The sequence below is a fragment of the Ischnura elegans genome, chromosome 4, assembly GCF_921293095.1.
Source record: "Ischnura elegans chromosome 4, ioIscEleg1.1, whole genome shotgun sequence".
In the NCBI taxonomy this organism is placed as follows: Eukaryota; Metazoa; Arthropoda; class Insecta; order Odonata; family Coenagrionidae; genus Ischnura; species Ischnura elegans.
In genome coordinates, this window is record NC_060249.1 from 115,736,582 (window position 1) to 115,754,058 (window position 17,477).

Consider the following 17,477-nt stretch of genomic DNA (forward strand, 5'->3'; position numbering starts at 1 on the left):
TTATTATTCGCGTATCGTCTGCGGTATTTTGACTCTACTGAGGTATATTAGGCCTTTAGGGTTTATTTACGCTGTTTATGAGGCCTTTGAAAATCTGGAATGGAATTTCATTGCCCGTTAAGGTTAAAAAGTTTACTAATTTTGCACCATTTTGAACCAGTTACGTAACTAGGAATGTGCTTTGGGGGGGGGGGGGGGGATGAGGGGGTATGGGGAAGGGCGACCTCCGATCCCCACCTTTGGGAAAATTTTGTAAAAATGACATGCCTGCAAATACATTTTAAATAATTGAGGCACTTAAAATTGGGGTTTCATTGAAAGGTTACCTTAAAATTTACTATATGTTCAAACAAGACATTAGTTTTGAATATTATTTTTATTTCTCTGAGGCTTTGGGGAGGGGGATCTATCCCCCTCATCCCCATAGTTACGCCACTGTTTTGAACCATCACTATATGTGAACCATTTTGACTCTCTTCTTCTTAGAAGAAATTCTAATTTAATCGTGGGTCATTATCATCATCATCACTGGTCAACAATCCTAGGTATCGATTATTATTAAAAACCTTCTTCCTCATTTATTCTTATGCTCCAATACTTACTATGTAGTTAAATTAATCGATGGTTGAATGATGAGGGAGAGAGAGTTGATTTAAGTAGATGTAAGTGAGTTATAGAGCTGCAAATTTTAATTTAATTATGCATGCGCATATAATTTAGTGTTGACCTCGATGGTTAACGAATCTCATTTTATCTCTTCGATGCTGTGAAATTAATTTCACAAGCTGTTATTCTTCTTGCGCGGATAGAAAGCCTTGTGTTTATCCGAGCTTGAATGAATATTTATTATGGAGGGATTAGATTACAAAGTAATTGAAAATGTTAAATTTCCTCTGCCTTAATGCTTATTAAAGTTTAAAAATTCATAGAAAAGAGAGGGTAATGTGATTGGGCTGAATAATAATGCACAATATTAAGGTATATAAATATATAGGTAAACTCAAAATTGTTTCTCATCTTTCGTCTTGTACTTAAAAAGTTTCCACCAATAACACGACAGCTGGTCTTAGGCTATTGCTGGTATATATTTATCCAGTAATTTCAGAAATACCGAGCTACCCCTTAGGGCAGAATATTTATCCTTGTAAGAAGTGGTCAAGATGAAATACATCGCCAATTCTTATTAATTTCCACAATTGATTTTGATAACTCACCTGAAGTAATTCTATACCCGCTGTAGTTGAGCCAAAGATGAATGTTTTATAGCATTCCGAATAAGTTCAACAGAGTCAGACGTTATGTGGTGGAAGCTAGATAATATTGTGGAAAAGTGCTACGATCTGTTAATGAAATAAATTAGGCTATTGCCTTCAATTTCTTCTTGGAAACTGCGTACTATCCCAATGGATTCCAAGACCGTTCATCTCTTTTCAACTTGAGCGTATACCCGCTAAAGTGGGGTCAATGATGAATTTTTTTATGCATATGCGATGTAATTTTAAAATTATGGACGGAATTCCATTTTATATATCCATCCCATGTTCACGATACGATATTAAATTATTCCTTAATGACTCGTAGTCCTTCGATAGCGCATTTGCTTCGTTTGAACTTTTAATAGGAACTCATAATACCGAATAGCTTGGATCCCAGACGAAAAAAACTTTTTTTCAAGCCAGGAGATCAGAGAAAAATCTGATTCTCCGTGTTCAGTCGTCGAACCGAACGGCTGCAGAATTCACGGAACCTTTCTTAGCGTCCAATTGTAGGACGTTGGATGAATTTTGCGTCAAAACTCTGCCGGTGGTTTGATTGGTTCCTTGTTATTTTCTACTCTGTTATTGACTTCCGTGTTTAACTTACTCCAGAAGGAAAAAGAGAGGCTGGCTCGTATCATCCTTTTCTCATTGGCCGGCGACGCCTCATGAGCTGAGCCGTGCTTGTTTGGTTTCCTTATCCGAAATATCTCCCTCACAAAATATTTACACACTTGATTACCCGTGGAGGCGGAGGGTTTTGAGTATGTGTGCATGCAATCAGTCGTTAGGAAAGTGACTTGGTTACTCAATATCGTTCGTTGATCAATAACCACACTTTATTAGAACCGCGGCCATTTATCATCTTCGCTTTCAGATTTAGGTCGATATTTTTGTAAAAAAAATACGGAATTTTCTACTCGGTAGGTGATATATGTGAGGTTGAGAAGCCAAGGGATACAAGTGAATTTTTTTCTAAACAGAGTGAGGTAAAGTTAATTGTTATAAGAAATACATAAAAATTGGTTGCTGAGGGATACGAGCGAGTTTCAGTTCTGAGCTGACACCGAGTGGAAAATCGAATGCACTATATCAAATATCTAATTCATCTCGTTTGTTTTCTATACCTAATTTCTGTACCTAACTGTGTATAGAAAAAAGAAGTCACTTGTACCCCTTGGCTTCCAAACCACTCATATGTATTTCAATATTGCTCGATAATATATTTTTTTCGTTAATTTTTTATAAAAAAAATTTGCGTGCTGTGTATCTGTTATTTCATTTTTGACTAAACATTCGATATTTGAACGAATGAAAGTGAATATGTATAATCAGTTAAGCTATCAATCGTATGGAGATGGGGGAAAGAATGTTTCTTAATCAAAGAGTTCTCCAGTATGGCTTATGCGCTGTCTCAGTTGTATAAGTAGTTGTATTCATTGTGACCGTATGTTTTATGGATATTATATTATCATGGAATTGACGGGAGGAATAATCATATGCGGGGGAAATAATTGTCTGAACTTGGACCTTTGAATATATGATTAGAGCCCTGATTATGGTTTTAATAACGAGTTGGCATAATGTATGTAACTATCAATTTAAGATATACCTCTGAGGGCAGAACAGTTATCATTATAAAAAGTGGTCAAGGCGAAATACATCTCCTATTTACTATTGATGTCCACTTTATATCTATCTGACTAGCCTGAAGTAATTCTATACCCGCTGTAGATGAGTCGGTGATGAATGTTTTATACATTGGCACTCAATTCAGCGGAATTCAATTTTCTATATCCTTCCCGTGTTCACGAAACGATATTAAATTCCTAAATGACAGGTAGTCATTGGATGATGAGTGATAGTAGCGCATTTGCTTCGTTTGAAATTTTAATAGGTATTTATTTAATCACAAGGAGAGCAAGGTAATGCGGTTTTGTAAAGTATTGCGAGCGAGGAATGTGAGACTCAAGATTAAAGTAGGTGGGGAGAAGCTTGAGCAGGTAGAGCAATTCAACTATTTAGGCAGCACATTTGAGGAAAACGGATGCAGTAGTAAGGACATTAGGAAGAGAATTGTATTAGCAAAGGAGGCGTTCATGAACAGGAAGGAGCTTCTGATAGGTTCTCTATGTAAGAATTCAAAGAAAAGGTTAGTGAAGAGTCTGATCTGGAGTGTAGCGCTTTGCGGTGCAGAAACGTGGACACTTAGGAAGGAGGACGAGAGAAGATTCGAGGCATTCGAGATGTGGGTGTGACGAAGAATGGATAAGGTGAGGTAGATGGAAAGGAGGAGAAACGACGAAGTGCTGGACATGGTGGGTGAGGAGAGACAGCTTTTAGATGAGATACGGAGGAGACAGACGGTATGGATGGAGCGAGTAATTAGCGGGTCGGGGATGTTGAAAAGCGTTAAAGGGAAGAATGTTAGGTAAACGAGGGAGAGGAAGGAAAATGAATAGGATTTTTAGACTGAATGAAAGGGAGTAGGCCTTATTGTGAGTTGAAGAGGGAAGTGGTGGATGGGGATGGAGGCTCCCAGAATTCTTCTCAAATACTCCATGGAAACCTACATTAATCGGTAGAATACTTAAATAATACCTTATAATTGTGAATTGAAAAATTATTCCCCTTGTGCTGTTAAGTTCCCATTGGAATGATACATCTTCCTTCAATATTAATTTGCTCATGACAATAAAGTTTGGGATTGTTTGATGTTTTGGACTGATGTTTTATTTCGATAATTCTCTTAGCCTTAGTAAAAATTTATAGTTTATTATTTAATCATTAATTGCCGTTGAATTCGCGCTAAAGTTTAATTCAAAGAAGCCCCAGTCAATAGGAAATGGGGGCGGGATATTTTCTGAAGAAAAAAACATCTCTCCAATATGTGTTATGCACTGACGCATTTGTATAAGAAATTGTGCGCAGAGTGCCCTGATATTATATGCATATTATATTCTCGTGTAATTGACGGGGGAATATTTATCTGCTCTTGGACATTTGATCATATAATTTGAACCCTGAAAATGGTTTTGTATTCATTCTTAATAATTGATCGGTGATGAATTTTGGATTCTATAACCGGATAATATTCGTGTCAGCGCGTTGAAGAACTGCACGAGAAATAAAAATTTCGATTTATTTTTATTGACGTAACCCGTTACAGAGCTTACTGTATTTTATATTTCAATTTTTAATCTGAAATATGTTGTTTTTTACTTTTACCAGTATCTAATGTTATATTGTATTACCATTATCCGTTATTACATTAACATTCTCTAAAATTATTGGTAATTATCTTTCATGGTTATGTGAAAAGCCCGCAGCGAGTAGTTTTTATCAGCACTGACAATTTTGTATCACTGAATTACGAAATTTGAAAACAGAATTGAGCATTTTTCATTTTTATCTCCACTGATATGCCTGGAATTCACTTGTTCAATCTAAGGTTCGTGGGAGGCACTCTGTGATATCATCTATTTTCATGAGATGAATTCTTCTTTATGTTTTACTTCTTGTTTATTGAAGTATTGCGATGGGTCATTTATATTAAATGTAGTTGGCCTGTCTTATAGTTTCAAAAGTGCTGAGGTAAACTTTCGGTGTTAAGCTCGGCTCAAGCTTTGATTTCTGAATGGAGACAGAGCTGAGAATATCTTCGACAGATATATCGCATAAAATAGAAAGTACTTTCCTGTGAATAATGATCAGTTGTTACATAATCATCGTCACGGGATGAAGTACGTCAACACCATCCTTGTTCTATAAATAGAGCCTATTACTGGAATTCTACAAAGCCCCGAAATCTGTTAGTCATAACTTCTTGAGGCCCTAGAGGTAAATGAGGTTTTGCTTTTATAAAAAGTTTTCCGTACGTGGAGCTGTCATTTATTACTTCCAGTGCTTCGTACTATTTTAAACTGATGTTGAAATGAGTAAATATACCAATATTGTAGTTTAATCTCTTTAAAAATCCTACTTATTAACATTATTTGCCGAGGGAAAAACTGGACCGGGAATTGAACCAGGCACCTGAGGCTTTCCGGGCCACAGCGCAGACCGCTACGCTTCCCAAGTGCCTTCACTTTAACGGCAATAGCGATGGAATGGGATACACATTTGAAGCATATATTCCCTTGCGTTTCCTACCGTGATGGATCGCAAAGGTCTAAAGGCCGTTTTACACGGTACAGGAATTGCGCAATCTGACGTACGTGCGAAGGCACAATCAAAATTGCGTCGTGTAAAGCAGTGAATTGCCGGAACACATGCGAGAATGCGTGGATGCGAGACGGCAAAATAGCCCCTGTTCTAATTTCGTTCATGCATTCGCGCAATTTCACGCCATTTTAGAAATTAATGCAGCTCTAACCTGCGCAATTCCGTGCCCCGTGTAAAACGGCCTTAACGTCTAGTCAATCTCTATCAATAGCAGCGTAAAATCTCGGTAAAAATTGTGATGACAGTCAAGGAGCGTGGATAGCGTAGTGTCCTGCGCAGCGGCCCGGAAAACCTAAGGTCCGTGGTTCGATTTCCGGTCCAGGGGAATTTTTTCCCATGGAAAGTGGTGTGAAATATTCCACATGAAATTCTAATTCCGAATGAAGTATTCCGCAACCTAGATGTTGACATTTTAATAACAATTTATGTCATGATCATCTCCTACCAATGTTTCTGGATTTTCTTATCGTCGGATAGTGGCGACCGCAAGATGAACATAATGCTTGTTTTATCGTATTTATCCGCCTGAGGAGTAATGAAAACCTCTGCGACAAGAAGACGGTAAACACGCTCGGGAGGTGGAAGTCCTTGCGCAACTTGATATGCATCCGTCTACCGCAGATTCCTCCCGCGATTCATGACGGGGAGAGGATGAGCGTGAAGTATCGGGGGAGCATTGACCATTCGAAGGTGGAGCCACGAGTTTAGCGGGAGTATTTAGACCGGTTCATGGAAAAACAATAGCGATACATTATCCCGTACGGAGCACTTAGCGTGAACTTCCATGCGTGAATGGGCGGCGTCTTGAGAAAAAAATAGCTTGAGAAGTCAGTGGCCATTGGTCAACGGCGGCGTTCATAGGATAAACAAGCTTGGAGCCTGGATAAATCTACATCTACATAATACCCCGCAAGCCGCCTAAAAGGCGTGTGGCAGGGGGTGTTAGGACACCAGCCGTTTGCAGTAAAAAAAAAACGAAGTGATCTAACAAGGTTGGGACTAGCGTTTATTAAAGTCCTTTATGGTTCGGGGGAAAACGAATTCCCATATCTATCCGTTCGGCAAAACATCTCTCTTAATTTGTCGCTTCTGTCGGACCTGGAAATATAGTGTGGATCTAATAATATGTTATCTGTGTCGCTCTTAAAGATATCCATTGTCAATTGTTCAAGCAATCTAAGCCTCGCGCGCAGCCTCCGAGTCTCCGACGGCTCCCAGCCTAATTCGCTTAACATCAGGGTAACGCTGTCTGTACGCCCGTAGCAGTTTTTGACGAAACGCGCAGCCTTCCTTTGTATTTTATTCAGTTCGCGGATTAAGTCTTTCTGCACGGGATCCCATACGCTCGCTGCATATTCAAGGTGCGATAAATAATCGGGATAATTAGCGTATAGTTTGGTATTTAAGGTAGGGTTTGATTTTTAATCAGCAGGACGATTTTGGTCGCGTATTTCATTTGTATTTACTTACCGAATTCTTAAATTAGCTTGACGGGGAAAATACGCCGATATATTTAAGAGATGTATTAAACGGCGACAAATTAATGGACTACATGTACATAATGCACACACATGTGGGGGTACAATGATTTTACAAATTGAAAGCGGTTGATGGATAATTATTTTAAACTATGTTCACAAGTATCTACACCGAAGGCACTTATATAATGAAAACTCGTTGTGATACATGCAATAGACTCGAGAAATTCAGATATATAAACATAAGTTACTGCACTGTAAATATATATTCGAAACTATTCTATCGTAGCTACAGAATTGTTGGGACCCGGGGTGTTAATTAAAAAAGGGTTTTGAAGGAACGAACAAGATATTTTCGCTTCTTAGAAATGAAGAAAAATTGCTGTAAATTTTTATGCATATGTTACATATCGATGGCTAAGTTCTAACAACACGTATCTCAAATTCGGCCGGTTTGAGACAGGTATCTTTAACAAAGTGTAATAACATTAAAAAATAAAATACAAGGAAAAACCAACTCGTTGTTTGCAAATGAATGCTTTTTTTTCAGTTTTATGAACTTTTGGTTTTTAATTTCAGTGTACAAGTAATAAAAGAAATTAATCGTTTTTTAGCTCTTCTGAAAAGTTGCTATTTTTGAGATACGTGTTGTTAGAACTTAGCAATCGATGTGCAGATATTGTGTTATGAGAGTTTCTTTATGATCAGGGATAGCTTCAATGAGTTAGTAAAATGACCTTTCTTTTCCGTATCGGCGACTCTATTTGCGTCTCTAATCGTAAGGGAAACAAATAATGTCGTCTGACCGCGACTTAAGCGCTCTTACGGATAAGAGTTACTGCGCTCATGGTGGCATCTTGGCATGTCGATCTATGGGTTGAACATCGTTCGCGTTTCTTCGGGATAAATTGTATGGGAATGTATTTTTTTATTGGCGATAAATCGGTTGATAGGACGTGATTCTCTAACGTAGAATGATTATGACTTCTCAAGAAAGCGTGGGCGGTCGGTTCCATTAATTGCGTAGTCAAGTACGGGCTCGAATAACAACGTAATCACGCACGGATATTGAACGGAGCCCATTGAGTGAATACAAACTACGAAGCGCGATGCGTCGCGTCTGGGCGGTTGCTACGAGACGCGGCGGTGGTGTCGTCGGGATCTGGGTCCATTCTCTCTCAGCAAATCGCGAGGTAACTTAGCAAAAAATCACAGGTTTCTCGTGGCTCAGTAATTTCTGTAACGGCTACCCAGTGGCGGCTCGTGAGTCAATTGCTGGGAGGGGCACACTCCACCGGGGGGGGGGTCAAAAAGTTTGAATATTTTGTGTATTTTAGTGAGTTTTTAAGGCAATATAGAGACCATTATGACTTACTAATACACAAAAAAATCACTAACACTAAAACACTAACAATCACTAACTCGATTAACTCAACTACAACTAGATCTATTAACATTAAGACAATTTACACATAATAAGTCGACTGGTCACCAAAACAAGGTATTCTGCAACACTGCAACACCAATATTATACGGCCGCCGGGCGGCGCGGCGATGTCAACTCACTAGATACGTCGCTCTGCGCATGCTCGGGCGGCGTCCCAAGAATTCCATAAGCCCATAAAGCACAAGGTTAGACGCTTCATAGCACCAGCAGACCACACCACTACCACTCTTCATATAACTGCATGGTGATGGATTGGAACGTTCTGGCCAGCGCCCCGGGGCTACAAATACGAACTTCTCGCGCAATATTTGCGTGTTTTTCCTACATTTTCTTTGCATGCGATTGAAAAAACTCTTTGGTTAATTGCATGTACAATTATAATATTGAATGGGTTTTTATTTTTTTCCTTTTTCAAATCTTTGGGAGGGGCGGCGTCCGAGAATCCTTATGGGCAAGCCGCCACTGCGGCCACCTCGCTGGGGAGATAACCGGGGTCGCGTCGCAAACGAGAATAGGATCCTAAAAATGAAAGAATTAGGCGATGCTTTATGTATCGAGAATAAGCGTAGAGAGCATAATTGGCTATGCACTTTGGGGAGAGTAAGTGTAAGAAGCGTTATTGATTATATACTTGATGAATCCACTCAATAAATGGGGCAATTTTAAATTTTAGTGGTATCCTACACTGTGTATATTAAATTATGCTAAATGATGTTCATCCGCGACGAGGAGGTCTATAACTAATACTATTCAAGGAAACTTCTGCTATTGCAGGCGATATCCATATCCATGGAGATTAAAAAGTAAAATTAGGTTTCGGACAGTTCAAGTGTGGATAGTTCAGTCATTAAATATTTTAATTAAATAACTTTATAATTATTACAGCTGGCGTTAGCGTCCTTTTCATGTTACTTACGAGATTTGGATTCCATAACAGCAATGATATGGGAAACACTTTAAAAACATTTCTGTGGCGTGTCTTTCGCCGTATATTTTAACTATGATCGCTGTGTTATAACGCCTTTTTAATAATATTATATAATAATTTAATAATTCAAGGAAATTTTTTGACAAAGCGATAAAGATAATGTGGAGTTAATCAACATTTTAATATGCTTACAAATATATCTCCATGATGTAATAGTATGTACAAAAATTTGGATATTGAAATCTAATTTTCAGGAAATATGACGTGGAAAATCGATAATAATCATTCGGCAGTTACTATGTGTGTTTCCATGTCTTGTAAACTTAACACTATATGGTACCTACTTCAAAGCCAATCTATAAACTCGATTTGCTTCAACACATAAATGAGGTACCTCACCTTTGCAAGCAATGCATTGAAAGCGGTTACGCAAACAAATTAGCTTTGGAGTATTACGAAGTGTTTAATTTACTATCACAGAAAGCCTATTCTTGTGACTGTCAGTCGAAAAGTTACGATTAGAAGAGCATATTTTGAAGTGAAATTCAAGTGACGAACAATTAGTTACTTGAGGTAACCCCCTCAACCACGTGATTTCGTGACTGCACGGTCCAAAGCAAATACTTTTCTCGTATTTGTGAAAAATGTAATTCCGTCATGGACGACGTTCATCGTGGTTGAAGATCAAAATTTGGGTACGTAGAATGTGGATAATATATTCCTTTTATTTTTAAGTTGACAATTTTTCCACGTATTTGAACCCAACGTGACTCCTTTTTCATGCATCTGACTTGATTTGACTACAAATTTAACATTCATTTGCTAATAACTGGTAAAGCTCTGCGGGAAAGTGCGTATTTTTATAATGATTCTTATAGTTAAGCTATTATTATAAAATTATATAATGCACTTTGGTCAAAATGACGTCTATATTCCGCAATCAAAATATCCTATTGCTATGATAAGTGCTACCGTTAATGCTCTTTTAAAAATGTCCATTTTGAGACGCTATTTGTAGAAATTATAGCGCGGAAAGCCTGTTTTTTAATTGCCATCAGTTAATGAGAAAATAAATTATATAAGTTATCATGGTAATGACGCATACTTAGTTTATCGCGCCAGCCTACTTATGATATACTCATTGATTTAATTAATGCGCGAATAGCTACCACAAAGCATTTCATATGCTTTTAATCGAATGGCTCGTGGAGCAATCACAATCCAATTGCAGTTTTAATTCTACGGCACGTAGTAGTCCCATCTACCTGTTACGCAGAGGTTTTCCTGCAGGAATCGCGTCCTGTGCGACAGCACCTTCTCCACCAGCTTGTATTCCTCCGGCCCTTCCAGGGCCTCGAACACCATGCCGCCCATCACCAGGAACGTGAGGTAGAACACCACGTAGGTGAGCAGGAGCGTGGAACTCCGCCGCATCCCTAGCAGCTGTTTCAGGGCCGGCTTCTCGGGTAATGTGGGCAGGTCGCCGTAAGCGGGGTCCTTTGGACGCCCCACTCCCGTCGCGCTGATCAGCTGACTCTCAACGTCTTTTTCTCCTGCGCCCAACACCCTGCCGCTAATCGTTGCGCCCGCGGCCCCGCTGCCGATGGTCAAGTTGGAGGAGTAGAATGGCTTAGGGTCGCCGTCCTCAGGGCCCACCGGGATGCCGAAGGAGCCGTATTGATTCCCCCCGGGCGAGAGTGTGGTCTCCGGGCGGCTTCTCGGAGACTCCTGAGTCGTCGTGCCGCCGGTCCGCTCTCCTCCGCCTGTCGAGGCGGGGAGGAGCGGGCTTCGGTCGTCGGAATCTCCCATCGTCCGCACTTCACTTCCCACGCGCACTCAAACGCGAGCGGTCTTTCCCACCCCCCTCTGTCGCTGCACTCCCGCTATCGTTCACTCTTTTCACTTCCTTATTTGCGATATTTTCCGGAGGGGATTAGCGGACTAGTTTGAATTCGCGGTCGAGAGATTTCAACGCGTTCTCGCTTAGCCTAATTTTCTAGTCTCCTCGCAGAAAAGTTTTCTCCTTTCTTCTCTGCGACGACGTTTTACCTTTTGCGTACCAGTCCGTGCGTTTATGTATGTTTGACGACTCGCGCACTCAAATGCTCTCGTTTAATCCCTCCAATATACTCTTTTTAACCATAAAACCCGCCATTTTTTCCAACTCGCTTTAGTATGCGTCTCCACTGCTGGGGTAAAGAATACCCCACGCTCTTAAGGGGGATTTGTAGTCCACTCTAACCGGATTTCATGCGTTACCTAACGACGCACTGTTTAGCTGCCCGCTGACTTGGCACAATTCCCGCGTAAGCCGCTCATGCGCCTCACTCATGCGGAACTCTCGAACCTCACAGATGCGCAATCGTCAAGAAGTGATTGAACTTAAAACCTCTCGCCCAATGTCCCTTTTTGAGATCACCCTGACTGATGTCGATGACTAATGGATAAACTTTATTTGTTCTTCGTACTCTAAACCCTCATTGAGCCTTCAAACTGTTTCCATTGAGCACTTCCGACGGGCTGATATCTTTTCAACTCTTCCCCTCATCGAGGAATACTCGCTACTGCAACCTGATGATGCGTGTGCCAACTCCCTCCCTCCCGATAGGAATCCGCACTTAGCTCCTCCCCAGCGCACCTTTAAAAGAATGGCCTCCTTGCGGCCACCACCCTCTACTAGATTTCCCGTTCTATTTTCCTTTTCTATCGCACACACTTTCTTACTCCCCTCCTGACAAACTCGCTTAGCCTGATAAAACTCAATCGCCTACTCTACCTATCTAAATACCATTGGCCGTCATTATCTCCGAAGTCATTGACTCCTCGCTTCACTGAATGAGGCGACAGAAAGATAATTGGAGGAAATTTAACCTAGGCGGATATACGGACGGCAAGCAAACTTTGCCTCCTTGTAATGCTCGTTCGGTAAATATGGGAATAGTCCTTTATCCAATGGAATAAGTGGTGTTTTTTCTATCTTTCTCCTCTGTTTCCTACGACTATTTCCTATTTTACAGTTTCCTACTCAGTCTTGCAACACTTCCTCCCTGCCTATCAGTCTTCTCTTCTTCTATCTCTCCACTCTTCTTCTCCTACCTTCGCCGCCTCACTATTCGTCAGCTGTCGCCTTCCCTCAGGGCGATACTGCGGATCAGGGACGACTCCATGATGGCTAGCCCACCCCTCATGTCTCCAAGCACGCCAGAAAGTGTATACCCAGGCGACTGCGCACGTTTTGTTCTCGCGTTCAGGGAACTTGAACGCTCGCGACCCTCCCTTCACTCACAAACACAAGTCGGCGACTTTGCCCGTGCGTCCGTTTTTTTAAAATGATCTCTGTCTTGACGATGAAAAATCCTCCTCCTTTATCCCAAAGATTCGTGAGTATTTAAATTTATCTTATTTGGCTTTACCGGAAAGTTTTTATTTGGAACAGAAAAAAAAAAATGGAAAAGAACAAAATGTTTGTGTGTCATTCACGTATCTTCCACCTGATCATAGCTCCCTACAATTTTCCTTTATTTTCCTGAGCTCACCACGGAATGACGCGTGGTGTACGTTTAGATATGCTCAAGAGAGAAAGAAATCTTTCCCAAATGTGTGAGGAAAGTCCCCGATTGGGACACGACTGAGGAATATTTATAACCAACCTTTAAAAGAGACGATTTCGAGGGAATTTTTCTGATTCGTTAGCTTTTACCGGTAGTGAATAAACTAAAATATATAAGGGCTAGGAATTGATCACAGCACTAACTTCTTCGCACACGTGAACTGACAATGCGAGACTGAATGAGGTGATTTTTATGTTACAAAGTAACCGCAAGTCATGTGATGTTGGATTTTTTCTCTATAGGTTCCTAGAACACCTTTCACGGTCCACAATCGATACGACAAACAGTCCTCCGAACGTGTATCCTCTTTTCCGGATCACAACCGGGACGCCAAACACGTTGCCAGGCAATCCGATGAGAACAACGCAAACAGTCCACGATCGTTCACTTCGTTTTCACAGACACAACACTCACTCTACTGTCCCACTTGCTACACCTCCTTGATTTGAACTTTCTCTTAGTGTAGGATCGTGAAGTGGGCTCGGAGACCTCAATGTATTCCAAGTGTAGCCTAGCGGGTAATCCCGCCAGAAGTTCTCCGCTGCCTCGTGGTTCTGATCGGCCCGAAAGCTGGTTTCCTCGTCTGTAGACTATGCAGCGGTAGAAATACCTTCCCCACCCCTCTTGTCTGGAAGGCCAGTTTTGTCTTCGCTCGTCCTTGTAGGAGGAGGAGGAAGTCGACGATTCTTTTCGGATATTTTTTCCTCTTTCCTATACGGCTCTGATTCTTCTCTCGGCCACTCTTGGTTTAGGAGGTCTCTCGCGTCGGCTGCAGCGTTGTGGTGAAGTCGGCCAGTGGCCCCGCCCCCTTGTCTCTTATCCGACAACTCGTTAACGGGTCGTCAGGGGTCGCTCCTGCTCTTCACTTAGGAGGCCTCTCACGTCGGCTGCGGTGTGAAGTCGACGGGTGGTCAGGGGTCCGTCTTCCCACGCCGAGAGCACGGCTTGGAGGGCTACTCGCGCCCTGACGTACAGTGAAGCGCGGTCTGGACTGGCGGTCGGCCGGCGAACGCGCCGCGCTTTATATACGCAAACACGCCGCGTGGACTTGGATAGGTCGGTGTGCCTTGCGGAGGGGGTGGGGGCAACGGGGTTGATTTGTGCGTGGAGGGGGCGGGGTGGAGAGGGGGCGCTTTCTATCTTTCTTCTGTTTCGCGGGCGACAGATACGAGGGTGGAGTGAGCGGGGAAAGGAACAGTGGGAGGGAATGAGGGTCGTGCTCCGGCCGAGAGATGCCCTCTCGGATGCTGCGCTCCATAGAAATTATATCTCAAAAAAAAAGAGTCCAAGAGTTATGGTTCGGAGTTTTTCCGGTGTCCTGACGATTGATGCTGATGAACTTTGCGAATTTTCAGTGGCGAATATCTTGTATGAATAATGACACAATGTGATAGAAGTTAATAATTTCAGTCAAATAAGAAATTGGAATATTTCCTCTGAATTTATTGTCGCACGACGCGTTTCTTAGTTACAAAACCATTCTCAGAATTATGTGCCGCCAATTTATTCCTTCAATAAGTCCTCCCACTTGTGATATTTGTATGGTTTGTCATTTGGGCATTACAGTATTCTACCCAAATTGATTGATGTGTAGAATGACACTTTTTTCCCTTGGGATGTTCTTAAGTGTTGCAATTCGGTAGGATAATAGTCTGAGAAACGATATTTTTCACCCACTGTGCGTATTCGTCTCCGTGGGTGATGTTTCCTCCGTAGTGATGTGAGGAAAAATGATTATGAATCCAAAATTAAACCGAGGATCTTCGAAATGTCACAGTGTGCAACTTAAAATTATCTTGGGGTGGAATAAGGGTTAAAATATTTTTAGTTTTTTTTGCTAGTGTTAAATTTTGTTTCTTTTAAGAGAACAAAATTAATATCAAAGATCTCGAAATTTATGCCATCTTGAACGAAAAAAGTATGACACGAATTGCGTCCTGCGCAGATTCTATTCGTTAATTTTAATTCTTGTTCAGGATGCCGTGAACATCATCCATACCAGTTTTTGCGTGTTTAAGAGATACTAATATATGGTATGAGGTTTGGGACTGCTTTAATGCTTCACATGCATATTTTGAAATGGTAACTTCACCCTGGAAAATTGAAAAATTTTCTCTGGATAAGTTTCTCAACAACATTTGATGCACCATTCTGATGGCCTTTCCGTGCACATGAAGTCTTATGGCCTGCTGCGAACCGATCCCAAACTTTTTGGTTTTGGAGACCATTTGTTTTCAGTTTTTTCTCTTCTTGGATTGCATATTTTCCAGTTAGGTATAGTCGTTGTACTTCTATAAGCTAAGAGTCCTTAAAAGAGAATTTTCAACTGTTGCAAGATGCACCCCTTCTCAAAAATGAGGACAATGGACATGTCCATTTATATACGATGTGAATTATCTGGATGAAAAGCTAGGGGTTTTTTTCCTGCCAAAAAATTATTGGAAGCAGTCCCCTTATACCTCCTGCACTTACGATTAGATCTCGAAAAAATAAAAAAATATTTGTAACACACATCATTGTATACGGAAGGTATTTTCAGCACTTGAGTTTCGAAAATCGCCAACCTCTGTGAAGCTATGGACTTCTTTTATAAATGAATACAGTCAGAAAATGTTTAGTGTATTTGTACAAATAAATTTATTTTTGTCTGTATTTTCTCACGATATTTATAAAAATTATTTTTTAAATATCGCGAGAAAACTGAATTTGCATAATTGAAGCATAAAAATTCTTGTGTTAGCCTGATTTATTTTTCTTTGAGCCCATATTTGGCTGGTGCAGTTTTGCGTGACCTCAGCCTCTCACCTGACAGTTCAACAACGATACTTGTTAGAGGAAAACTGAGATCTTCCATCGTACGAGAAGACGATTAAAATTTTTAACTTCATACTAAAACCATCCGCACTCATTTATCCTAATTAGGTATCCAATGTCGATACAAAAATAGTATCTTTGTGTATTAGATGTTCTCCTATTATCTAAAGATACGCCATAAAATTCTGATATAAATTATTTCCATATCTAAAAATCAATTGCAGAATTTCCGGATAATCTAAACTTTGCACGGGCTGCAGTGACTGAAGGTAACGTTACTCGGATGAAAATCAAGAATCCTTTAATAAAATGTCTGTGAAAACACCGCAGAAAAATGAAAATTGAGCTGTGAAAGAGAGCATATGGAATATGATGCCGGCGCAACCCACATCCAAGGTGAGTCATATACTTACTTTTTTTAACTTCAAATGTTGCCACTAACGCCGAGCCATGTCTTCGAAAAGGAGTTGGTTTATTCCATTAAGATAGATGCATGTTGTATTTCTAGACATTTCATTGCCTTGCGATTTTTATGTCGCGTTTTGTGAATGCTGCCATGGATTGTATTCGCATCTTATATTTGATTTTTTTCTCATCTTTTGATGCAGTATGTGGCCTTATTTAAGTGTTCATAAACATCCAGAACTACTTGCGTTATTGGATAAGGCAACTAATTGATGAATATTTGCTGTGACTTAGTTTCTGGATATGTGATCATCCGTAGAAAGCAGCACATTAACCCATTTAAAGAGAAGTGTGATGTTAATATGAGTATATCTTACGTGCCCAGGTCATCATCATTTGAACCAATGTCTTTCTCGTATGAATTTGTTCCTTAGACCTTAGAACGATGGTAGTGGAGACCACTGCCGCTATTTGCGAATGACGGCAAGGAATCGCTTTATCTGTCGGAGAAGCTCTCTCCTCAAGTGATCTCGTCGAAGTACTTAAAATTATAAAAATATATGCAATAATATAACTTTATTCCACTCATATACAATTACATTACAACAGAAAACCCTTTAAGAATGGTGGAATATAGAGGCACCCCTTGTGAAATCGTTTTGGGGCTGCCATCATACACTGTTTATACGGGACTTGTGCTATCAATGCACGACGAATAAATTTCTTTCGTTGAATTCAGTGGTATTTTTTTCCTTATCGTTTGCATTCAATTGTGATATTCCAGTAATGTACATGCACAAAATACTAATACGCATGGTAAGTAACTTGCTTTTAGAAAGGCTTACCAATTACATACGTACAATATGCCTTGAATTGAGAAAATTTTATGCTACCTTTCTTGGCAAAAAATCTTTTTCCTCAATGCGCATAAGCCATTTTTTTAACAGCGGATGTAAATCACCATCATTTTCATTTCAATCCCTAGCAAAGAAAAACTAATTTTCCGAAACTTTGACAAAAAATTGCATTTTAATCCTTCAACCCAAGGCCTACACTCGAAGAAATTTATTTACTATTATATTTTATATTAATTAATGTTTACCCAAATCAATGACGGCACTGCGTGTGATAAATCTATAGACAGTTTTTTAAGTAATTTAAACTATTTCTAAATGGTGAAAGTTACGATTATATTTAAATCTGATATGCAGAGATTTCCACAAAATTTAGCCTAATTCATTTTTATATTCATTACCCCGAAAACGGCATTATGTGGCCTTTTATGCCGGGGGGCTACAACAAATAACAACCAAC

General features: G+C 40.3%; 1 protein-coding gene across 2 annotated transcripts in view; it reads right to left on the reverse strand.

The window, feature by feature from the left end:
- LOC124157936 (potassium channel subfamily K member 6-like) overlaps positions 1-13,926 on the reverse strand; it is a 49,598-nt gene extending 35,672 nt beyond the window's left edge. For both annotated transcript variants that reach the window (XM_046533038.1, XM_046533037.1), the window contains exon 1: positions 10,599-13,926. In XM_046533038.1, coding sequence (XP_046388994.1) covers positions 10,599-11,142 — 544 coding nt within the window. In that variant the 5' untranslated portion in view covers positions 11,143-13,926. The remainder of the gene's footprint in view (positions 1-10,598) is intronic.
- Positions 13,927-17,477: the final 3,551 nt, after the last annotated feature.